This window comes from Peromyscus eremicus, chromosome 1, assembly GCF_949786415.1.
Source record: "Peromyscus eremicus chromosome 1, PerEre_H2_v1, whole genome shotgun sequence".
In the NCBI taxonomy this organism is placed as follows: Eukaryota; Metazoa; Chordata; class Mammalia; order Rodentia; family Cricetidae; genus Peromyscus; species Peromyscus eremicus.
The window spans coordinates 71,296,970-71,322,276 of NC_081416.1; the positions used below are offsets into that span (position 1 = coordinate 71,296,970).

General features: G+C 41.8%; 1 protein-coding gene across 1 annotated transcript; it reads left to right on the top strand.

Annotated features, from left to right (window-relative positions):
- Positions 1-82: 82 nt before the first annotated feature.
- On the top strand, positions 83-24,664 carry Ikzf5 (IKAROS family zinc finger 5). The gene is made up of 4 exons (XM_059265472.1): positions 83-150; positions 10,401-10,579; positions 12,700-12,882; positions 23,246-24,664. Exons 2-4 carry the CDS (start codon positions 10,447-10,449, stop codon positions 24,187-24,189), a joined length of 1,260 nt encoding a protein of 419 aa, XP_059121455.1. The 5' UTR covers positions 83-150; positions 10,401-10,446; the 3' UTR covers positions 24,190-24,664.
- Positions 24,665-25,307: the final 643 nt, after the last annotated feature.

Below are 25,307 nucleotides of genomic sequence, written 5' to 3' on the forward strand. Positions count from 1 at the left end.
GACACAACAAACATGGCGGTCGCAGCTGCGACGCTGGCGAACGCTGAGGCGGTGGCGGCGGCGGCGGCGGTGGCGGCGGCGGCGGTGGCGGCGGCGGCGGCGGCGGCGGCGAACAAGGTTGTGGGGATTCCTCGGTGCAGTAGTCAGGAGGTGAGTAACGGGATGTCAGCTTGTACGGCGGCGCCACGGTTAAGCTGGGCACGTTGACGGAATGGCGGACGGTAAAGTGCCGGGTTCGTCGCGGGCCGGCTAACACCACTGTAGCCTTGGCCACAGCGGAGGGGTCGTGCGCCCCCCGTGGGCTAGCAGCGTGGTGACCCGGGACCTTCTTGGGTCCAGCGTGTAGGTGCCTGGGTCCTCCTCCTCCGGGAGGGAGCAGCTCGCAAGTCGGCGCCGTCGGGCGGGGGCCCGGAGGCTCAGGGTGGGGAGCTGCCTTCTGCTTTGACAGGTGGCGATCGAGGGTGGGGGGTGCTCCCCCTGTGTGGGCTGTTCTCGGGGTGCTAGGGTCAGGAGTCGACCCCAGCAATCCCAGATACTGGGAATCCCGGAGAGGGTGTTCCTCCGACGCCAGTCCCGGGCTGTTGGGAAGGAGTTTCTAACCCCTCGAGTTTTCTCTTAGGAACCTTCCAGGGCTGGTTTCTACTGCCTGTGCCTTCCAGTGTAGGGAATAGATGAGGCTGGGAAAGGTGTTACAGCCAAGAGCTCTTCTGGTTCATTCAGGGCTCGTGGATACTCAACTCCTCAGCCGAGCATCAAAGTGCTCTGTGTCTAACTGGATCCGAAGTGTAGTCGGTTGTATCTGCCAGTAATCACGCGGCCCATTTTTAATGACCCCTTTATGTCCTGGTCAGAACTGGACCAGAGGCGTGACAAGTGAGAAGAGGACATGGTGACTTCTTATATTGTGAGATCCAGGGAAATTACATCTAGAAGACACAGAATGAAAACCATGGCTTAAAATATCTGGACTGCTTTCAGATTTTGTCTTGAGTTTATGTTGTCTTCAGCACAGCTGAGGATGAGTGTTTTCTTGGAAGTTCCTTGTAGTGAGTTGAGATAGTTGATGTTCTTTTTCTGTAATGGTCTGGTATTTCCCAGGAAACCATAACTGTTGAGCTCTGGTGGTTGTTACAAGTACTTCCCTAGTATAGGGCTAATGTACTTTTTTATGTAACTATACTTACTCAGCAATACTAAGCCTAACATCTCTGGTTCTATACTGTGAATAACTGAATAACTGAAATTACTATATTAAATTAATTTAATTTTTTAAAAATTTTTGTTAAAAGTAAAATCACCAGTGGCAAAATAATAGTAACAAAAGTGACTGTGTTTTAGTTGTGGGCCACCATGCTTTGCTATTGCTTTTTTTTTTTTTTTCTGTCAGCCTATTTTTTTTTTCAGTTAGTGATAATGGTACACAAGTTGTCTTATTAGTTTATTAAACCTGTAGTTGCTAGTAAAGTTTTGACTTGTGTGCCTTTTTTTTTTTTTCTTTTTTGAGACAGGGTTTCTCTTGTGTAGCTTTGGAGTCTTTCCTGGAATTCACTCTGTAGTCCAGGCTGGCCTCGAACTCACAGAGATCCATCTGCCTCCCGGGTGCTGGGATCAAAGGCATGCACCACCACTGCCTGGCCTACTTGCATGCCTTCTTTACAGACTTTTTGTGGCTTTTGAAGTTTAGTTGAAATTTCCTCTATGACCTTTTGGAGTCCCTTGGTGTGTGTGTCTCTAGAGTAAATTTCAATTATTCGACATTTTGTCAATGTTGTAGTGGAAAGAAAAGGTGGAACTAATTCGGGGTGGAAAGGTTAGATTGTATAATTCTTCTTTCTGATTTCTTCTGATGTGGTTTCATTCTGTTATTTTTTTTATATTATATTTTCTGATTTCTCAGAAGAGCCTTATCACAGTGTTCATGCATTCAGTCTTAAGCAGTTAGGAACTCAGGAATTGTGTTCTAATAGTTTTTGAAGGTCCATGTTACTGTGTATGAACCAAGTCTCGTTTGTCAGCGTTCTTTGCTAATGTATCTTGGAGAGTAAGTCTTTCAGTGACCAGAATCAGTAGGTTATGGAAGTAAACATGGCTATAGAACTATAAACAACTTTATAAGCCTGCCTAACCTCTGGGTTAAATTATCAAATAAAAAGTTAGGGCTAAGGATTCTTCCTTACAGTTAGTAACCCTTCAGTTTAAACATTTCTTTTTTAAAAATGCTAGATAAGTGAAATATACTGTACCATTCTCTAATCAAGCTCTTTCAATTCTCCCTTAGTCAGTAGGGAGGGCATATTAAAGAGATTCTTGGTTTAAATTTATTTTTATTTTATTTCATGCATATGGGTGTTTTGTCTACATATATGTCTGTGTATCATGTGTATGCATGATGCCCACAAAGGCCTGAAGAGGGCATCAGATCCCCTGGAACTCAAGTTAGAGATGATTATAAGCTTCCATGTGGGTTCTGGGAATTGAACTCAGGTCCTTTGCAGGAGCAGCCAGTGCTCTTGTCTCTAGCCCCTTTGATTTTTTCTGAAAGGTTTTATATATTTTATTACTGAACAAACCAGTTGGCTCATGTGGAACAGATAAAAGCAAATCAAACTCCAGTTTAAACATGACCAAATCTCCAGAGGTTAAAAGATGTTCAGGCCCATGTGGTAGGATTGGTAGATGACTGTGATTCAGCATAAACCCTTGGTCATGACATTGTGTGCAAATCCTTGTAGACCCAGCCTTGTTCTCCTCCAGTGTTGGCATTGGACCTGTGTAGATGTAACCAACCGTCTTATTAAATAAGAAACACAGAACCAATGCAAAGAAGAAAGCCAAGAGATCAGAGCTAAGAGCCTTACCCGCCTGCTGCAGCTAGCCTCTTGATCCAGGAGACCTCTCCGAAAGAGACCTACTTTCTGTCTGTTTGTCTTTATATAGACTTTCTGTTCTGCCTTCTCATTGGTTGTAAACCCAACCACATGACTGCCTCGTCACTACCTGTCTGTACAGACCTCCAGACACACATTGGAGCGTGTGTCTCCAATGCTGGCTGTATCCTTGACCACATGAGATCTACCTAGCTCTGCCTACCAAGTGCTGGGATTAAAGGCATGCGCCACGAACGCCCAGCTATGCTATGGCTTGCTATTAGCTCTGACCCCCAGGCAACTTTATTTATTAACATACTAATAAAATCATATTTCAGTACAAATAAAATACCACCATAGACCTGGTTTTGTTACCAGTTCTCATCCAAATCCATTGGGGGACTAGAACAATTTTACTTTTGTTTCATGGCCAGGAATTGCTTGATTCTGAAAGTCTTGTGAGAAAACATAGTGAGAAACCAATCAGGCCTAAGGCTCATGATGGATGGCAGAGGAAAGAAGGCCCTTTGATTTTTATATTACCTGTTTCATATTTCCCAATTCAAATCTTAACACCTCTTTTAAATAAGTAGCTCCTGATTAAAAGGTGTTTGATTGTATATATGTGTACATACACATACATGTGATTTATGGAATATTAATTCTTAGATTTTTTTTTTCCTCTATTAGCTTGAGCAATCTCTGTCTTAAAAGGTTTGGAAGTTGTTCTCTTCTTTAGCTGATGAAGTAGACATACATGTTAGTTCATGCTAGTATAACAAATTGCAGGGACTATGTCTTAAAACCCGATGACTAGCTGGGTGTGGTGGTACACATTTTTAATCTCAGCATTAGGGAGGCAGAGGCAGGTGGATTTCTGAGTTCGAGGCCAGCGTGGTGTACACAGTGAGTTCCTGGACAGCCAGGGCTGTGTTGGAAAGACCCTGTCTCAAACAAACAGATTAACAAACCATCATGACTAAAAGTAATTCAGGGTTTATTTTATCCCGTACTTCCATGTAACAGTCCATCACTGAAGAATATTGGGGCAGAAACTCAAGCAGGGTAAGAATTGTGGTGCAGAAGCTATGGCTGCTTTTTCTTTATGCTTACTGGCTTGCTTTTCTTGGCTTGTTCAGCCTGTTTTTTTTTTTTGTTGTTGTTGTTTTTTGGTTGGTTGGTTGGTTGGTTTTTTCGAGACAGGGTTTCTCTGTGTAGCTTTGCACCTTTCCTGGATCTTGCTCTGTAGACCAGGCTGGCCTCAAACTCACAGAGATCCGCCTGCCTCTGCCTCCTGAGTGCTGAGATTAAAGGTGTGCGCCACCACCACCCGGTTCAGCCTGCTTTTTATACAACCCAGGACCACCTGCCAAGGGATGGCACCTCCCACAGTGAGCTGGGCCCTGTCACATCAATCATTAATCAAGTCAATAGCCCACAGGTTTGCCTACAGGCAAGTTTATGGAAGCATTTTCTCAAAAAGATTCCTCTTCTTCCAGGCGTTGTGGTGGTTCAAGTCTTTTTAATTCCAGCACTCAGGAGAGATAGAGGCAAGGAGGATCTCTACAAGTTGAAGGCCAGCCTAGTCTACATAGTGAGTTCCAGACCAGCCAAAGCTACCCTAATGAGACCCTGTTTGGATTTTTAAAAAAAAGTCTCTTCTTGGATATGCCTGGATTTGTATCAGGTTGACAAAAACCACCCAGCACAGGCTAGGTGGTTTGAACAAGCAAATTCATTAAGGTTGGGGGCTGGTAAGTTTGAGTTTGAGGTGCTAGTAGATACAGGATCTGGTTTCTGGTTATATATTCATAGTGCAGAAAACAGAGAGGAAATTAACTATTATTATTGTAATCCTATTCTGACGACCCTGCCCTCACAGTAAATGTCATATTAGAAGTTAGGATTTCAACACAGAAGTTTTCATTTGGAGCAATATTAGTTAGAAAAGAGTAGATCTGGCTTGGAATATAGCATCAGAATCTATAATAATATTAAAGAATGCTTAAATATGTTTTCTGATGACATTTTACATTGAAAATTTGAGCAATTTCTTGATAAAGGAGTCCAAGGTATTGAGTTCACAGCCGGTTAGAAAGATCATACTGTTCCAATTCCTAACCTATATACAATTAGTTGTTCCTCTGTACTCCTGGGGGATTAATGTAGGACCCCTTGTCGATACTAAAATCTGAAGATGTTCAATCTCTTACATAAAATACAATAGGATTTGCATGTGACCTATTACACATCCTTCCATATACATTGTTTTTTCTTTTTGACATGGGATTTTTATGTGTTGCTCAGACTAGTCTTGAACTCCTTGAATTCTCTTGCCTTGGCCACTGAGTGCTGGAATTAAAGGCACACACTAGCATTCTCTTTAAGTATTCTCCAGATTGTCTATACTGTATACAGCATAAGTCATTCTGATTCTGTATTGTTTAGGGGATACCAAGGAAAATGAGTCTAAATTGTTCAAGATGCATTTTTTAAAAATTTTAAATGTTTTCCATTCACAGTTGGTTGAGTACATGTATATACCATTTATATTGTGTTTGTAGAGGTTTTAAAATTTGTCAGTACTGAACAGCATCCTTAGGTATCAGGTTATATAGGGAGTTCTTGTTTTTGACAGGTTGGTTTGGATAGCAAACCCATATTTTATTTTTATAGCAGGGAGTTTTGTTTTTTAGCTCCAGAATTATTGTTTTCCCAGATATTGTGCTTAGAGGTATTGACTTGAGATGGAAGAAGCTAAGGTTTAGGCCAAAGACTCCACTTAGATTTAGGTACCTATCATTTACATGAGTATGTTTCATTGCCCACTGCTCTGTAAATAGCTTGCTTGTTGTTCCTATTGCCCACAGATAGATGTGATGTGGATGATACAGGTCTGATGGATACAGAGATGCTCAGGCATGAAAGGACACTTAGTTTTTTACTTTTGTTTTGGTTTCAGTTTTTGGAAGCAGGGTTTTTCAGTGTTGCCTTTGCTGCCCTGGAACCAGCTCTGTAGACCAAGCTGGCCTTGAACTCAAGAGATCCGCCTGCCTCTGTCTCCTGAGTGCTGAAATTAAAGGTGTGTGCCACACCACCCAGCTGACACTTAGTTTTAAATCTCGATGGTTGTGTAAATTAAACCATATAAGAATGTTTGAAACTCTAATTCAGAAGCTGGGCTTCATGTTTGGAACATTTTCAGTTATTTCACTGGCATTTTTTTTCTTTAACCCATCATGCATAATTGATAGCAGCATACAGTTGTGGCAGAGAACACAGTGAAATTTGTAATGTGACAATGTGAATAACTAAGACTGTCAAAATATGTCAGCCATGTGCTATAATTGGGCTCATTTCTACCCTTAAACTAAAGTAGGATGTATAAAAATACCGTTTTCTTCTGCTTGCTCTGGCAAGTCTTGTGTTTTTGTTGCGTTGTCACACGTTGTACCGCAGCATTGCTAAGCTTTCTAATCAAGATTTGGTAAAATTTGTCTTGCTTATTGAAGCCCATTAAAGTACGTTCATTTTGGGGGAAAATGTATCACTTTGCAAATGAATTGATTGGCAAGAAGAAATTCTGAATTGCAATGTAAAAATTGGGATTTTTTTCCTATAGCTTTTTTGTGTGTATGTGTTTACATATGTGGGTGTATGCATGTATTATGTGCAGATGCACATGTACATGTATGTGGAGACTACAATTTGACATCTGGTGTCTTCCTCAATCTCTCTCCACCTCCCTAATGCTGAGGATTACAGGTGCCTTCTGACATGCCTGTCCTTTTCTGTGGGTGCTAGGGATTAAGCAGGTCCTAATGCTTGCATGCCACATTACTGACTGGGCCATCTCTTCAGCCCTATTTATAACTTTTATAATCAGAACACAGACAATTGTAAGAGGCCCATAGCCCTTAAAATTACAAAAAAAAAAAAAAAAAAAGAAAACAACTATCCTGGACATGAGCCATTTAAAATTAGTATATCTTAATTGTACAAGAGGTCTTAATTATGACATTTCTGTACATGCATGTGATATGCTTTGATCATTTTTCTCCCTTCTATTACCTTTTTTTGTCTGCTTTGCCTCTCTTTTCTACTTCTGTGTTCCTAATGATCCCCCTTTACTCTCATGTCTTGTTTTACTTTTTTAATTAAAAATTCATTTTTTAGGGGTTTTGGTTTGGTTTTTTTTTTTTTTTTTTTTTTTTTGGTTTTTCGAGACAGGGTTTCTCTGTGTAGCTTTGCGCCTTTCCTGGGACTCACTTGGTAGTCCAGGCTGGCCTCGAACTCACAGAGATCCGCCTGGCTCTGCCTCCCGAGTGCTGGGATTAAAGGCGTGCGCCACCACCGCCCGGCTGGGGTTTTTTTGTTGTTGTTGTTTTGTTTTGTTTTTGTTTTTTAGTTTTTTGAGATCCTCAAACTAATGAATTATGTATTATGTAGTGGAGGCTGGCCTTGCAATGTTTTTTCTGCCTCCACCTCCTGAGTGCTGAATTACAGGTAAGCAAGGCCTGGATCTTATTAATGAACTACAACAATGGCCAACATGGTGTGATATCCCTGTAGATGCAATAGCGGCACTCATTTCTTGGCAGTACCCAACAGCTGTGTAATTGGACTTCAGGCCCACTCAACCGGAAGTGTCTGATACTGGAAACCTGGGGCCGGCCAGTGAGGCCATGGACCTTAGAAGAGAGCCTACTACCACCACTTTAGTAAACCAGCATAATTTCCCAACAGCATTCTAAATACTTGTCCTTATACCCACATATAAGTGCAGCTTTCACCCCTCATCAATTTCTCTTTGCAACTGATGGAAACCGTTACAGAAAGTGGTCCACAAGTGGTCAAAATGTAGAAAACAAGCGATCATGGGGTGCCCAGCCCTAGTGGATACATCTGTAACACAATTCTTGCACCCAAAACTCAGGGAACATTATAGAAGAGGGGCAGAAAGAGCATAAGAGCCAGTGGACCAGGAAAGGTACTGTGAAATTGTATCTCCTAGAAATGAAAGGGAAGCTACACCCATGATATATCAACATCATGGCTGTCTAAACAAGACCTGAGCAATGATAATGTGGAAGGGGGAATTATCATGGGACCCATCCCTAGACAAAGAACTGCAGACAACTAAGGACTGCTGAGAAAGGGAGAATTAGTCTTCCTTAGGGATGAGCCCCTAATTGGTTATCCAATACCAAGTTGTGAGCCCTGAAATTATATACATACAAGCAACACTAAACAGACTTGGGGAAATGAGAGGAGTTGGAGAGAAAAGAGGGAATGGGGGGAATGATATAGTTATATTTTAATTAGAAAAAAACTAAAATAAAACAGACTTTTGTTCATAAAGACTGATGGCATGTGGAGGGCATGCACAGATCAAAGCCAGATGGGGTCTCAGCGCTGAGAGAGGAAGTGGACTCAAGACCTCATCCCTAACCTAGAAGCTGTCTCCAATTGATAACTACTCACAAAAGAAAATTTAGTTTTTTCCAACAGTCTCTCTGGCGATACAAGCCACTCTCAAAGACAGACCCCATGCCCAGAAGTAGATGGCCGATACAAAATGAACTCAGAGGCATTTTTGGTGGTTCCTTGCCTCAATGTTTTGTCTGGGCAATGTTTTTATTTTATTAATTAATTTATTTTTTCCTTATGGGTCTTTTGCCTATATATTATGGTTTCTGGTGTTGTGTCTTTATGAGATTTCTGTATGTGTGAACATGTATGTCTCTGCACTATATATGTGTTTCTTGTGCTTTTTCTTTGGCTCTTCTATTTTTATTTTATCTTACTCTACTATTTTTTTAGATGTTTGTTTGTATTCTGAGGGGGCGGGGGGGGGGGGGGGAGAGTGATTTGGGAGAGTGTGAAATTGAGTTGGGAGAGGGGAAACTGAAACAATATATTGTATAAAAATTCTATTTTCAATTAAAAATATCTTAAAATGACTTGGAGACAAAGACTAACACATACATTTCTTGTATTCAAACATCCCAATGATTACATTTTGTAAATTAATTGTTAATTTAAAATGTAGGTGAAAATCTTATCCAAATGAACTCTGGTTTTGGCCCAGTCTCATTTTCTTTTGATTATTATTTAGTGTTGGTACTATTGTGATTTACATTAGTTGTACTGTCACTTGCTTTCAGAAAAAATCTTGAAGCCAAGCCATGGTGGCACATGCCTTTAATCCCAGCACTCGGGAGACAGAGGCAGGCGGATCTCTGTGAGTTCAAGGCCAGCCTGGTCTACAAAGTGAGGTCCTGATAGCCAGGATTGTTACACAGAGAAACCCTGTCTTGAAAAACCAAATACACACACACACACACACACACACACACACACACACACACACACACACACACGTATGTATATAAATTCTTATTTAGAAAAGATATACAATCTGTGGGAAAACTAACAAACATTACTCAAAAGAATATGAGTAGCCATTCATACAACTTCATTAATCATTAATGACTAAGTCAAAACTGGTGTGATAGTCCCACATATCTTCCAGAGTGGCCACAGTGAAAAAACCAAGTGTTAGTGAGTGTGTGAATCAACTACTCTTATCCATTGCTGGTAGAAGAATAAATAAATCAGTATAATGACTAAAAAATTATGTGATATGTTTAAAGCTGAATCTGCATACACTTTCATTTCAATTCCTGTATAGCCAACCCAAATGTGTAGACAGGTTTCTCAGGAATTTTTTTTTTTTACTCAAATTATTTAATGAGTAATTTTTCATCTCTAATGGTTAGCAGTATATATGCAAAGATCACTCAGTTCTCTGTTGCTTAGCTTTTTCTTGAAATCTAACATGTATATAGAAAAGCTTATAAATCTTAAAGCTTGGCCTATTGGATTGTCAGAGTGCATAGGTCATGAACTCAGCATTGATATGAAGAAGTGGAAGGCAACCAGCAACCCAGAAACTCCTTTTATGCCCCCTTTCAGTACTAAATTCTGTCTGCCCTAGCAAACAAGGGTTACATTCTCCTTATTTCTGGCACTGGCCCTTAGTTTTCTCTGGTCTTCTATAGGTCATATACTAATAACCTTTGTCTGGCTTCTGGTGCTCAACAGTGTGGTGGTGAGATGCATCTGTGTTGCTGCATGCAGCTGAAGTTTGCTTATTTTCATTGCTATAGGCTATTGTGTGATCATGTTACAACTAATTTACATGTGGTACTATTGGAGGGTCATTTGAGTAATTGTCAGTATTTGGCTGTTATAAGTTATTTTTCTGTCTTGGTAATTTGTTTTCCATTTTCTATTACTCAGTTTAACTATTAAATATGTTTCTCACTGTTTTGTATGTCTTCAATTTTCTAGATTATAGAGTATTTAAAGACAGCTTTTATCTTTTGTTGTTTTGTGTAACAATGTCTTATACAAAATAGTTTTTGTCTATATTTTATTTTGTACTGTATTCTTAAATAGTGTAAATCTAAAGGTTCTTAAGTTTAGGTTCTCTATTTAAATAGGGTTCTCTATTTTCTTGTTCCCTAGATATAACAAATTTTCAACTTAAAAGAAAGAAAGAAAAAGCACCAAGATGGGTGAAAAGAAACCAGAGCCTTTGGACTTTGTGAAAGATTTCCAGGAATACCTGACCCAGCAGACGCATCATGTGAACATGATTTCAGGATCGGTCAGTGGGGACAAAGAAGCAGAGCCTCTTCAGGGAGGTAGACTTATTTTACTACTACTGAAAAGTTTGCCTTTGTAAATGTGTTCGTGTTCATGCAGAGCTCTCCATTCATGTGCACCACTATCCACTAGCGTGGAGCAATCTCTTCTTTTTCTAGAAAGACACGGGCATTTTCTCACTTCTTTAACATGCAGTTTTGCTGTGAGACAATGATTTAATGTAGTCTAGAGAACTATTATAGTCTTGTTGAAAGGTTAGGGCTTCTAAATCCCTTGACTGTCCTTCATGTTCTGTTAGCTGACAGTTGATTCAAAGAACCCAGAGAATTTGTTCACAGAATTTGCCCATCAAGCAACATAGGTTAGACCTAAGCCCCAACTAGGGATTTTTTTCTCTGTAAGTGAAAGAAGGCTGTCCACATTTACCTGTTTAAGAAGAGAAACTAAATTAGATGAAGCAAAGATTTGGTGAGCCTGTTAGAGGTAAAGTTTCTCTAGTTTGTGGATCACATACACTGTTCTTAACCTACTTCAGGGTCAGCAGAGTACCACCCATGGACCTCCTATAACTGCTTTCCTAGGGCTTTGTATCATTAGAAATGATTGGAAAAAAATACAAAAAGAATAACATATGAAAATTGTATGACATTGTATTTCATTGTTCATAATCAAGTTTTCTTGGAACATATACATGCTCACTTCTTTACACATTTCTACCTTGTTTGTGCTGCTGGGGATCAACATCTGCTGCATACATTAGGCAGGTGCTATACAGTGAGGTATAGTAATCCCCAACTTGCTTATTTTCTATAGCAGCTTTTACGGGACAGCAGCAGGGTTGGGGTGTTGTGACAAAGCCCATCTGGCTTTAAGTGTTCGCTATCCCAGCCCTGGAGAAAACATGCCGGCCCCTGACCTAAATCTTGTAAGCCATGAAGACGCAGGGACTGGCAGCAGTGATCAGGTGTCACCTCCAGAAATTTTGTTACAAACGTAAGCACCAGGTCCTACCCTGGGTCTCGTGATTCAAGTTTACTTTATTAAGATCTCCCAAGTAGGGGGCTGGAGAGATGGCTCAGTGGTTAAGAGCACTGGCTGTTCTTCCAGAGGTCATGAGTTCAATTCCCAGCAACCACATGGTGACTCACAAGCATCTGTAATGAGATCTGGCGCCCTCTTCTGGCATGCAGGCAGAACACTGTATACATAATAAATAAATAAATCTTTAAAAAAAAAAAAAAAAGATCTCCCAAGTAATTGATGCAGACATCAAAAGGTGAGCATCAGGGTCTTAAGAAAACTGTGGGAGAATGGGAAACCACAAGCCTGAACTCTTCAGTTGATTCCTTTTGGACTAATTTCCTGGACTTGAAAGGCAGAAGAAAAGGAATAGTATTTGAACTGAGCATGTGAGGACTATGCCTCTTGGTGTTGAGCTAAAGTCCTGTTCCCATGTAAAAGAAGGAATACAAATTTTGCTTCTTAATACTAATGTGAACAGATTCCAGGAGTGGGATTCAAGAAGCCATAGTATACCCCAACATGTGTAGTTCCTAATTATAAGTACGTGCTCCTTCCACTTCTCTATACAAAGTTTGTCTGTTCATATGCAACGCAAACACTGAAACATTTCAGTTCTGAAATTCTTATAGTCCTTACATTCAGAGCTGTCAGATACCTTGTTTTCCTTGATGTGCTTAATTAGAATTTTAAGATCTTAAATGTAACTCAAAATCTCGAACACAAATGACTCTAACAGGGTATACAATAATTATTTTTAGACAAAAAGAAATTTAGTAATTTAGAGCTGTAACAACTGCTAATTAAAATTGTTACCATGGCCAGTATCAGACACCTATGTGTGACTGTGACCTTAAGGAATCTCTTCATTCCTCTCTGTTTTATCTGCTTTCTACAAAAGCATGTTAAGAGTTGGTAAAATTTATATGTAAGTAATTTGAGGTCCTCTTTAAAGGTTCTTAGAATATAGTTTGTATTTTTGTAGAAAATTTGTCCCATTTCAAGAAGTCTGAATTGTTTTATGAATTAAACTCTTGGGAAGCAAGCTATCAGTTTGTGGAAGATCTTCAACCCCTTGAGTAAAATGCTGAACTGAGTTGATTCTGAGGTGCCTGATTTCTTTTGCTTGTGTTTATAGCTGGAACAGATGGTGATCAGAATGGACTCGATCACCCATCTGTTGAAGTTTCCCTGGATGAAAACTCAGGAATGTTAGTAGACGGGTTTGAAAGGACCTTTGATGGGAAGCTCAAGTGTCGCTACTGCAACTATGCCAGCAAAGGGACGGCTCGGCTCATTGAGCACATCAGGATCCACACAGGTAATGGAGAAACAGCTGGAGAGGGGCTATGTCCTGCAAGTCCACGTAGTGCTGATTGTTCAAAACAAGTTTGATGAAGGTTTGTTGGGTACTAACTCCATTTTTTACAAAACTGGCTTAAAGGCATACAAATACTGGAAACAGGCTCATTGGAGAGCTTGATCCTCCATTTTCCTGCTTGATCTACAATATCTTGCATTGCCTTCCTATTCTAGGGTGGGAGAGGTTATTACTAGGGTTAATGTTTTGTCTTTTTCTTCACAAGAATGTTTAAATTCTAGAAAAGAGAAAGGCCTCTATACAGTTGCAGAGTATACTTGCTAAGCCCATGTCTCTCTAGCCACTCTTTGGAGAAATCTTCCTAACTATGCCTTACCCTCACCCAAGCCCAGGTATTTTTCCTGTGTGCTCCCTAGCAATCTGTGCTCGTTTATTACATGGTGGCCTGGAAAGCTTCCTGAGGACATCCAAAGGCCGTCTTTGTACCCCCAGAGCTAGCAGGGAATTTGGAATGTGGTAGGTGCTCTGTCCTTGTCAATTGACTCTCAGTTTCACATTCTAAATGATAGTTTTACATATTTGGAGAGTTTGGGCTTTAAATAAAATTGGTCCTTGTCTTAGAGTTTCTACTGCTGTGATGAAACACCATGACCAAAAAGCAAGTTGAGGAATTTATTTGGCTTACACTTCAGAATTGTTCATCATTGAAGGAAGTCAGGACAGGAACTCAAACAGGTCAGGGTCCCGGAGGCAGGAGCTGATGCAGAGGCCATGGAGGGGTGCTGCTTACTGGCTTGCTTCCCCTGGCTTACTCAGCCTGCTTTCTTTTAGAAACAAAGGACTACCAGCCCAGGGATGGCACCACCCACCATGGGCGGGGCCCCTCCACATTGATCACTAATTGAGAAAATATCTTCCAGATGGATGCCATGGAGGTATTTCCTCAACTGAGGCTCTTTCCTCTGATGACTCTAGCTTGTGTCAAGTTGACACACAAACACAGCCAGTACAACTGACCCCTTGTCAACTTGACACACAAACATATCACTATTAAGCCACAACCTTTTCTTTCTTATTCATCCCCAAGATCCCACATTAAAATCATAAATAACTTTAAAAGTTCCACAGTCTTTACAAATTCAAACATTACATTTCCAGCCTCTTTAAAATATCCAATCTCTTTTAAAAGTTCAGGTCTTTCCGCTGTGGGCTCCTTTAAAAATCAAAATTAAATTAGATCCCTTCTTCAAGAGGGAAGAACCAGGGCACTGTCACAATCTGAACGAAGCAAAACCAAACTCCAACAGTATAAATAACTCAGTGTCCAATTATCTGGGATTCACTAATGATCTTCTGGACTCCTGCAAAGGGCTTAGGTCACTTCTCTGGCTCTGCCCTTTGCAGCACATATGGCCTGTCCTCTAGGCTCTGGCTGGCTCCACTCCACTGCTGCTGCTGTTCTTGGTGATCATGCTCTGGTACTGGCATCTCCAAAATGCTGAGGTCTTCTGCTGCAACGGGGCTGCACTTTCATCAACAGCCTCTCATAGGCTCTCCTTAGGGTGCCAAGCCTCAGCTCCTTTTTATGACCCCTTTAGTCCTAGGCCTTCAGCTGCCACTGAGGCCTCACTAACAACCTCTCCTGGCCTCTCATATTGCCAAAGCCTCAGCTGCTCTCCATGACTCCTTCATGCCTTCAAAACTAGTACCACCTGGGTGACTCTTAGACATTACCAAGTCTGGCTGCCACCACGAGGTACAACTTTAGCTGCCTCTGAAACACTGCTTCTCTGTGCTCTCAGGAAACACTTCCAGATTTCACCTCAGTGATGCTGGTCTCCTCTTAATCACCACTAATTTCTTAGCTCCGGCATCAATTGTCCCAATAATGGAAAGGTTTCACTTCAGTAATTCTGGTATCTTGTTAATCACAGCTGATTCTTTAGCCCCAGCTAACCAGATTCACAGAATCTTAAAATAGCAAACAGCCCTGGTAGAGTCTTTAATCTTCCCTCTGAAATTTCACAAGCCAGGTCTCAATCTTCTGCACTCCTCTCAACATTTTTTTTCTCATGTGGGAGGTTTATTGGGTGTGGGGGGAGTGAGAGCAGAAGGAAAGAGAGGGAGGGTGGGTGAGAAGGGCTGCCTTTAAAATGGGGATATAGCACATGTGCATAAGGAGAGTGCTGTCTCTACTTAATGGCTGCAGCAGCTACAGTGGCACATCTTGGCTGTTGCTGATGACATGTCCTACTAGGTCCCTGAGAGCAGGCCAGTGTAAATGCCTGAATGCTAATAATCCTCTCTTTTGTTTAGTTTAAAAAGGTGAGGAAATAGGAAGGGGTAGCTGGTGAGGTGGGAATGGGGGGCACCATGTTCTCTAGACTGCTTCCTGAAGTCTGGGGGCATTGGCATCTTGAGGGGACCTGAGAAGGAGGGGATGCTGGCAAAGTCCTGGTATAGCTGGCTGTTTCACTGCTGTCCAGGCTCAGTGGATGCAGATTTTGAGAGGACCTGACAAGATATTGTCAGAGGAGAAGATACAGTTAAGTTTAGGGAGGAAATTTTTTCTTAGGTCCCAGTAATTAAGGGAGTGGAGTCCCAAGACCAGGGGAAGGTAGGGGAGATCCCACCCTCAGGAACAGGCAGTAGGTGGATAAACTTAGGCTGTTGATTGACAGTACTTATCTGGAGAGTCCATTTGATAACCTGTCTGAGGTGGATTCAAGTTGACTCCCTGGGGCTTACAAGAATTTTTTGAGTTTACAAAAAGAGGTAAGTTTTAGACACATTAGCATTCCCACTGTTTGTAATCTGTACTGAAATCCACATTGTATAAAAGGCAGTAGACTCATGCCTTTGAGTCATTGGGGACCCCAAAATGATTCTGGTTCAAAGCATTAACACTCTTTCCTCTATCCATGTATATAGATGTATATAGATTAGACAGATGTTTTTAGCACAGTGAGAAGCACTTTTAAATCTATACTTAGAAAACAACCAAAGAGAATTTAAAATCTTGAGCTTGTGTCTGATGATAGTAGTGGTACTCTGCCAGAGCTAGATTAATAGCTTATCAGAATTTCCTTGATTAATGTTAAGATTATTAACTTTGGAGTCTTAATATAACAGTAGTATAGCAAAACATTTCATTTTTTATACATCTTAAATCACTTTCTTTTTATCACCACTTAAGCTTTTTCATTCTCAGACATTTATAGCTTGCATTTACACACCTTAAAACACCTTCTTAGACCCTCTAGATTCTCAGCTTAAGCTTTCATATCTTCACAGAAACACTACACCTTAAAACACCACCTTTCTATCTAATTCACCAGGAGATACAGGTGGTTGATTACTGAGAGCAGTCATTATAAAGCAAGTTCCTTTCAATAAAGGAATGGCAGAAAGTTACACTGAAATCTGTTCTGTGAGTTTGTCTCTTTTCTGAGTCTGGTATCAAGGTAAACTGTGTCTAGACTTAGTAGTAGCTCTAGGAGAGAGAGGCCTGTGGCCTGAATTTTACACACACAGAGAACTGAGAAGTCAGCTGGAGCCTTGGCTGCTGCTGTTAAACTGTCAAAGCTACTAGCCTAGTTGTCAAACACCATCAGAGTTCTGAGAAGGATAACTTTTACCTGAGTAAGCAGAAGTGTAAACCAATAGACCAAATCTATTAGAAATGACAGAGACTTACTGGCTACCTACACATCTACCCCAGGTTCTTCCGTGGTCGTTGGGGCAGAGGTCTCAGGGTAGCATCAGTCTTCGGCTGCCAGGATCGAGAAGATCTGACAGACTTTCCTGCGGAGTAGGAACTTTGGGAGGACCAGCCTACCTTGTCTAGGCAAAGTGAGACTGTTGATCCCCCCGATGTCCTGATTGTCCACAGTCTAGACAGGGTCTTGGCAACAGTTGAGGTGAAAGGCAGTTTTTTTTTTTTTTGCCTAGTGTCCAGGCATTTGCCACATTTAAAGCAAGCTCCAGGTGGAAGTTCTGTGCCCATCCATCTTCTTTGGAGGAGATAGGGTTGCTGCCAGAAGCTGGCATGTCTCTCTATCATGAAAAGCTTTTTTATTAAACATTTTTAAATGCTGTATTCTCAGACATCTAAAGCATTTGAGGACTGTCTATCTAATAGGCATATCTGAATAGACAAACTTTGTTTCTAGTTACTTATGTTAAGCTTAACTTTGAAAACACAGGAGACAAAGTAAGACTTATTCCTGTAATTATATTAGTATTTAGCATGACTATAATTAAAGAATTTGGTCATTTATAAGATGGCTATTAACTTATTTTCCTTAACAGTCTACAATTCATTAGCAGCTTTCAAAGGACTAGGACTTTACATTCCATTCCTGTTAATTAAGGTGGCTGACCATTAACTTGCATTTCTTAATTATCCTTAACAGTTTACAATAAGTTAGTAGCTTTTATATGAATAGGATTTTACATTCCATTTTCCATCCCTGTTAGATTTAGCCTTAAAAATAACTAATTTTGAATTGGGGCTCTTTTACTATCAAAATAAAACTTTTTAATCATAGATAGTGGGTTCAGTAAAGAAACCAAAATAGCCATTCCATGGAGTGAAAATGGAACAAGTTTGTTCCAAACTGCTTAGGCTGTCTCCTGAGAAAGCAAGGAAAATTGACAGGGGATAGATCCCCAGGGCCAAAATGGGAACAGGAGAAAAGGGGGCCTGTGAGCAGGGACTGAGGGAGCCCAGAGGCCAGCATTGCCCTTGACATGCCATGGGGGCCCCTGCCCAAATGCCCAGCCCTGGGAAAAGGACCATCTAGGGGGACCAGAAACTCCATTGTAGAACATATATCTTACTTATCAAATATGTGTTGCCACTTATCTAAATTTTCTAGAAGCTTGGTGTTGAACACTTGGCAAAGACATGAGTACTTAGGTGCAAATCTCTTAAGTCGGCTTTTGTTAATCTGAATAGATCTTTATAACCTTAAAATTTTAACACTATAGAGTATATTTTAAACCAGAGTTGAATCATATATACAGTATGTTGTAACAAATAACTTTATATTTCTATCATCATTCAAAAGTCCATACCAATATTTGAGACTTGTTGCTTCCTTAGTCTAAAAGGAGACACAATGAACAGAGAGCTCATTAGGACTAAGAAGTGTCACATGATATGTACTGTTTAACCGTAGTAAAGATGGTTATATCATGGCTGCTTATATCATGATGTCACCAGCCAAGATGGAGGAGAGCCACATGGTTACTGTTTAAAACATGTTTTCCTCAACAGTAGTTACATGCACATATATGTAGAGTTGAATCCAAGTTACATACATATACATGTAGAGTTAAATCCAGCTTACATTCACACATATATAGAGTTAAATCCAAGTCATGTATGTGTACACACACACACACACACACACACACACACACACACACACATATCTTAAACAGGAGTTGAATCGCATATATATACACCCATGTATAGAATTTTAATTATAAGCCTTTTGTTGTAAGTTTAAAGCCAAATTTTATTACAAAATATATATTTTTTTTTTGTAATTTTTTTAAAAAATTTATTTATTATATATACAGAGTTCTGCCTGCATGTATGTCTGCATGCCAGAAGAGGGCACCAGATCTCATTACAGACCGTTGTGAGCCACCATGTGGTTGCTGGGAATTGAACTCAAGACCTCTGGAAGAGCTGCCAGTGCTCTTAACCTTTGAGCCATCTCTCCAGCCCCCACAAAATATATATTTTAAACCATACCCAATGAGTAATTTTCAAATCCTGAGATAAGAGTTTACAGCATAATCTTAAGATATTATTTTGTTGTGTGTGTGAGAGCAGAGTGAAAAGAAATCAGAGATCAAAGATTTTTAGGAGTGGGGAAGTAGAGCCTTAGAGGTTAGGGACTTTGGAAGTGTAAGAGCAAGTTTAGGTGTAAGATTTTGGGGATCATTTGTGGCAGTAGCAATTAACAATTCCTGAGAATTTGGAAATCAAGTTCGCCAATTTTGGCCATTGATTCATGCTGAGGCCAAGATGTTATAATAAAGTCTGAGTCCATGGAGGAAGAGAGAGAGGGTCGCAAAGTGGAACACTGTGAGACTGTGTTCCAAGGGGAGGCTGAGAGTCGAAGTGAGCTGCAGGACTGTGGGAGGAAACAGAGATAGCACAGTGGTTCTGCAGTCTGGCTGCAAGGTGAGGACAGGAAGGAGCAGAAGAGAAGGGAGGTGTTCACGTAGGTCAGCAGGCTGCAAGAGCCAGAGCCACATGGAGAGTACAGCAGGCTAGTGCTTAAACTGTGGGTCTCTCAGGCTGCTGGGAGAGGGGAATGAGCAGGAGAGAAGTCCACATGGTTACAGTAGGCTGCAGAAGCCAGACAAGCACACATGTCAGACTCTAACATTTGGAAACATGTTAGTCACAGACAAATGTAGTACAGTAAGTACATACCTTACTGAAGGTTAGATCAGCAGATACTGCAGGGAAGAACTGGTGTGTGCTGAGCAAGATGAAGCTGGCCTCTCTGACTCCCATGTTGCAGCAAACATAGACAGGAAATTTATGAAGTTTAGAGAGGGAGAGCAGACAGAAACAAGCAGGTCTTGGAGCAAAGACAAAGAAAGAAAGTGGAGAATTCTTTCTTGGTTCCCTGGCAGCTTGGTCCAAGGTATGCTGAGGCCAGATTTGATTTGAAAGGAGTGGTCAGTGGATCTCCAAAAGACATCCCAATTGGTGAGAGGAGGTGTGTATGATAGTTCCCAAAGGTGAGACAGAGAGAAGTTCAAAACCTGAGAGCCAGAGGTGTCCCCAGGACTCAGAGGAGGGCCAAACAGAGCAGGCACAGGCTATTCAGTATGGTGTTACACAAGAATGGGGCTAAGAGCTCCGAGCCTGAGAGACACAGTCACCTAGTACCAGGACTTCGAGAAAAGCCAGAAGGGGAGGAGAGGACGGAAGCCTCACATCCAGGGGAATGGTCAGAGGCAGGTGACCCCGCCAGAGACTCATTGCCAGTATTGAGTGGAGGCAAAGCTGTGGGTGAACGAGAAAGCAGGTCTATTGTAGGTGGAAGAGAGTGGAGCTATTGCAAATTGATAGGGTCCCAGCATGGCCATATTAAATGCCAGGAGAGCCTGTTGTCTCGGCACCAATGAAAGGATAAATAAAAAGAAAGCGAGGCGATAGTGGGTACCTTTCGGCAGGCAGTGCCAAGGTATGCCACTGAGCAAACACACCACTCCCAACAGAGTTAGTGCAAGAGGTTTATTGGGGGAGGGGGAGAGCGTCAGTGTGAAAGGCCAAGTCGGAGTGGGGGCTTGACAGAGGCAAACAGACAAGAGGAAGAGAAGCAAGAGAGAAAAGTAGAGGCAGGAGAGGAAAGGAGAGACAAGGAGAAAGAGGCAAAAGAAATGGGAGACAAGAGGTAAAAAGAGAGTAAGCTGTGCCTGATGGCTTTTAAAGGGTGTGCATGTTGCACAGCTGACAGTGGAAAGGTACCTGGTGACAGGTGGTGACGGAACTGCTTTGGCGACAGAGGCAGGCTGCTGCTGATTCTGCTGCAGTGGCAGAAACTAACATTCCTCTCTTTTGTTTATTATAAGAAGGTGAGGAAGTAGGCTTGGGTGATATATTGGAATTCTAATGAAAGAAGCAGAGTATAAGACCCCAGTTTGTTTGTTTGGTTGGTTTTCTGTTTGAGAGAGTTCACTTAATGAAAAGGGGACATGTATCTTGACCAGGCCATCCACCCTGGCAACCTCCCACAAAGGGAGAACTGTGGCCAGGTTAGGCTGGCTAGAGAGAGGTAAAGGGGGGTCCCACAATAGTAGGAGTAACAGGGGGACTGAAGGCTGCTGGTAGAGTGAAAGTGGGTGCCAGTGGGATGGTTAGAGTGAATCATTGCTGGAGAGGAGACTGAAGGAGCTGGCAGAGGAGGAGTTGTGCATTGAGGTTGGTAAGGTGGAGGCTCGTTAGCAGGGTCAAGAGTAGTGGAGGCTTGTTAGCAGGGTCAAGAGTAGTGGAGGCTTGTTAGCAGGGTCAAGAGTAGTGGAGGCTTGTTAGCAGGGTCAAGAGTAGTGGAGGCTTGTTAGCAGGGTTAAGAGTAGTGGAGGCTTGTTAGCAGGGTCAAGAGTAGTGGAGGTTCCTCTATTTCAGGCCTCAGAGCTAGTAGTAGTTGAGTGGGGGAAGAGGAAGAACAGAGTGAGGGCTTGGCGTGAAGATGAGAGAAAGTTTGGACACAGGGTACCCCCTGCCATCTACCTGATTACTGGCAGAAGTTGCAAAGTCTAGGATGCTGGTAGGTGGCCATCTGAATTGATTATCTGAGGGATATTGGGGCCAGATTTGACTGAAAGGCAGATAAGTTTAAAAGCCCTTAAGTCAGGTGCTAGGTGTTTGAGGTTTTCCAAAAGATATCCAGGGGGAGCTTGGAGGTATGGTGGAGGATGAAGTTCCCATGAGTGAGGTAGAGGAAGAAGATCCAAAGCCTGAATGTCCTGGCATCCCAGGGATCCAGGAAGGATTGGATTGAGTGGGCACGAGCTGTCCAGTGAGTCATCATGCACTGAGCAGGGGCCAAGGGCTAAGAGTCCAAGTGAGACTGTGGCTGGGGGTTCCTCCACCTCCGAGAATATCAGAGGGGTGCTAGACACTCAACAGTCTCTTCCCCAGATCCAGGGAAGTGTTTATGCTGACCAGGAGAAGGGGGACTTACCAGTTGTTGCTGGTGTTGGGTGAAGTGCTCAGTGATGGGTTAATTGGAAAGTGTAGGTAGACTGGTATGTCTCAGACTGCCGGTGGGCAGGAGGAGTCATCAGGAGGACCTGCCAGAGTCACAGCACCAATGGAATAGTTTAATGGCAGAAGGCGACATTGGAGCCATGGGGCACCACAAAGTCACAGCATGCAACGGAGCTCATGTGGGAGATTTATTGGGGGGAGGTGCAGAGGCGGCCTCTGAGTGAGAGCAGAAGGAAAGAGAGACCTGCTCCCAACATTCTTATCTTCCAAGCTCCTACAAACCATCCCACTGAGGTTTCAGCACTCAATGGCTTTTCTAGCCCTAAGTTCCAAATTCCTTCCATAATCCTTCCCCGAACATGCTCAGGTTTGTCACAGCACTACCCCACTATGCTGGTATGAATTTGTCTTAGGGTTTCTATTGCCGCAATGAAACACCATGACCAAAAAGCAAGTTGGGGAGGAAAGGGTTTATTTGGCTTACCCTTCAGCATTGCTGTTCATCACTGAAGGAAGTCAGGACAGGAACTCAAACAAGGTGGGATCCCAGAAGCAGGAGCTGATGTAGAGGCCATGGAGGGGTGTTGCTTACTGGCTTGCTTCCCCTGGTTTGCTCAGCCTGCTTTCTTACAGAACCCAGGACCACCAGCCCAGGGATGGTACCACCCACCATGGGCTGGGCCCTCCCCCATTAATCACTAAATGAGAAAATGCCTTACAGCTGGATCTTATAGAGGCATTTCCTCAACTGAGGCTCCTTCCACTCTGATGACTCTAGCTTGTGTCAAGTTGACACAAACCAGCCAATACAACACTTCTGTCTTAGAGTTTCAATTGCTGTGAAGAGACATCATGACCACGGCAAAACTCTTACAAGGTAAACATTTTATTGAGGTGGCTCACTTACAGTTTCAGAGGTTCAGTCCGTTATCATCATGGCAGGGAGCATGGCAGCGTGTGGTGCTTGGTACATCTTGATCAGAAGGCAACAGGAAGTGGGCTTTGACACTGGGTGGTATCTTGAGCATATATGAGACCTCAGAGCCCACCCCACAATGACACACTTCCCCCGAAAGGCCACACCTTCTAATAGTGCCACTCCCTATAAGATTGTGGAGGCCAGTTACGTTCAAGCTACCACAGTCCTTCTGAACTAGAAGACTAGGGAAGTGGAGTAGGAGTCCTGGCAATTTTAAAGGTATGTCCCATAAGTCATGTAAGTTAACATAAAGACTTCTTTTAAAGGAGGCGGGGTTGCTGGGTTTTTTTCTCCTTGAGGAAAAAAGTATGCATAGATCTGTGAACATAAACTTTGAAACATACTGTTGATAAAATCTTTATTATGTGGGGAATATTTCTTTTTTTCCAAGTGCCAGCTGAAACTGTAATGGTTTTCATACTAAATAGAATCTGTGTTGTCACAAGTTGTTGCTAATGAATTCTTAAGCCTTATTTCAGTTCTTAGGTTTCTTTATAGATTTTACTAACCTATTATACAAGTATGAATTTCTGAAAAGCATTTTATTTTTTGTATCAATTCCCATATCCGATGGACAAACATAAAATGTCTTATAAGTGAGCTACTCTTGCAGTTTCTCCCATTTCTCTCTTGAACAGGTGAGAAACCTCACAGGTGTCATTTATGTCCATTTGCATCTGCTTATGAGCGCCATCTGGAAGCCCACATGCGTTCACATACTGGGGAAAAACCATACAAATGTGAATTGTGTTCCTTCCGCTGCAGTGACCGAAGTAACCTGTCCCACCATCGAAGGCGCAAACATAAAATGGTACCAATTAAAGGTACCAGGTCTTCCTTAAGCAGTAAGAAAATGTGGGGGGTTTTACAGAAGAAGACAAGCAATCTGGGATATAGCAGAAGAGCACTCATCAACTTAAGTCCACCTTCCATGGTGGTCCAGAAACCAGACTACCTTAATGATTTTACCCACGAAATCCCAAATATTCAGACTGACTCCTATGAAACTTTGGCGAAAACTACACCAACTGGTGGCCTGCCAAGGGACCCCCAAGAACTCATGGTTGACAACCCTTTGAATCAGCTCTCTACTTTAGCAGGACAGTTGTCCAGCTTGCCACCGGAAAACCAAAACCCTGCCTCCCCTGATGTAGTTCCCTGCCCCGATGAAAAGCCTTTCATGATTCAGCAGCCCTCTGCCCAAGCAGTCGTCTCTGCTGTGTCGGCAAGTATTCCTCAGAGCTCCTCCCCCACAAGCCCAGAGCCTCGGCCATCGCACAGTCAGAGGAACTACAGTCCAGTGGCAGGGCCCAGCAGTGAACCAAGTGCCCACACCAGTACCCCCAGCATAGGAAACAGCCAGCCAAGCACTCCAGCTCCAACCCTGCCGGTCCAGGATCCTCAGCTTCTACACCACTGCCAGCACTGTGACATGTACTTTGCAGACAATATCCTTTACACTATTCACATGGGATGCCATGGGTATGAAAATCCTTTTCAGTGTAATATATGTGGATGCAAATGTAAAAACAAGTATGATTTTGCCTGTCATTTTGCAAGAGGGCAACATAACCAGCACTGAACACAATCAACATTGTTCTCACTTGGTTCGGCCTTTGGGGGTTTTGTAGTTTGGTCTTTAGTTTTGATCATCCCTAATACAGTATCTCTTAATTTAAAATTTATATATTCTATTCATAAAATAGTAATTTGATAGTGAAAAAGGGTTTCGTTAACTTTTCATAAAAGTCTGGTCAGGGTTATTTATGCATTAGTTAGTTAGATGCATTGATATCTTTTTCATTTAGACATGTAAGAGTTGAAGTACAGTTGGAATCTTACCAGGTGTTCAGTTTCCTACACTTGTCCATAGGACTCCCAGGGTTATCTGTACTCATGATAAATATATATATATATACTACAGCTAAATAGTCTTTCTGCCATATTTCAAAATGGCACAATAAACTTCTCGTAAAACCTTTTACAACATTTCAGTGTTTATAGAGAAACTGCCTTTAGATTTGCTCTTAATTAAAATGCTATTTTCATTCACTTAAGTTGAATTTGTTTCATTTCAACCAAAAACAGTACAGTTATTTCAGTGTAATAAATCTTTCTCTTCAAGGGGAAATACAAAATAATTCTTTTCAAATTTAAATTATAAAAATGCAAGTCCTGGAAGTTGAAATTTGGGGCTAAGTTGAAAATTGTGTTTGATATTGGAGATATCTGTTCATTTAATGTCTAGTTTAAACATGTTAACTTTTCATTGTTTTTATATATATTTCTAACTATTGTTTTAAAGCCACAGGTAAATATATCAGAGTGCTAGATGCCTTTTCAATCTGAATCTTCCACTGAAATTCTGCACTCAGCTATTATTGGTGTCAGGTAAGACTGACACCCACACTGATAATCTTATTCTTCCTAGTCTTTGATGACCAAAGAGGAAGTGGGGTTCATCTGTCTTATTAAGATGCTTCAAAACTATCTCCAAAGTTTCTTTTCTGCCTTCTGCCCATAATTTCCAAGAAAGGTGGGTATAGAAACCCAGAACAATGTGATAAGGAAGAAATGGCTATGAAAATGAAAACATGCCCAAACAGATCCTACTTTCAAGTCTCTGCGGAGTAGGCCATGTAAGGTTACAGTGGGACCGTCACCACAGTGGGAAAGGATAAAAAATTAACACAAAGCACA

Coding starts and splice junctions, on each gene's coding strand:
- Ikzf5 (XM_059265472.1), top strand. CDS start 10,447: ATGGGTGAAAAGAAACCAGAGCCTTTGGACTTTGTGAAAGATTTCCAG. Junction 10,580..12,699: donor AGCAGAGCCTCTTCAGGGAG/GTAGACTTATTT, acceptor TTGTGTTTATAG/CTGGAACAGATGGTGATCAG. Junction 12,883..23,245: donor GCACATCAGGATCCACACAG/GTAATGGAGAAA, acceptor TCTCTTGAACAG/GTGAGAAACCTCACAGGTGT.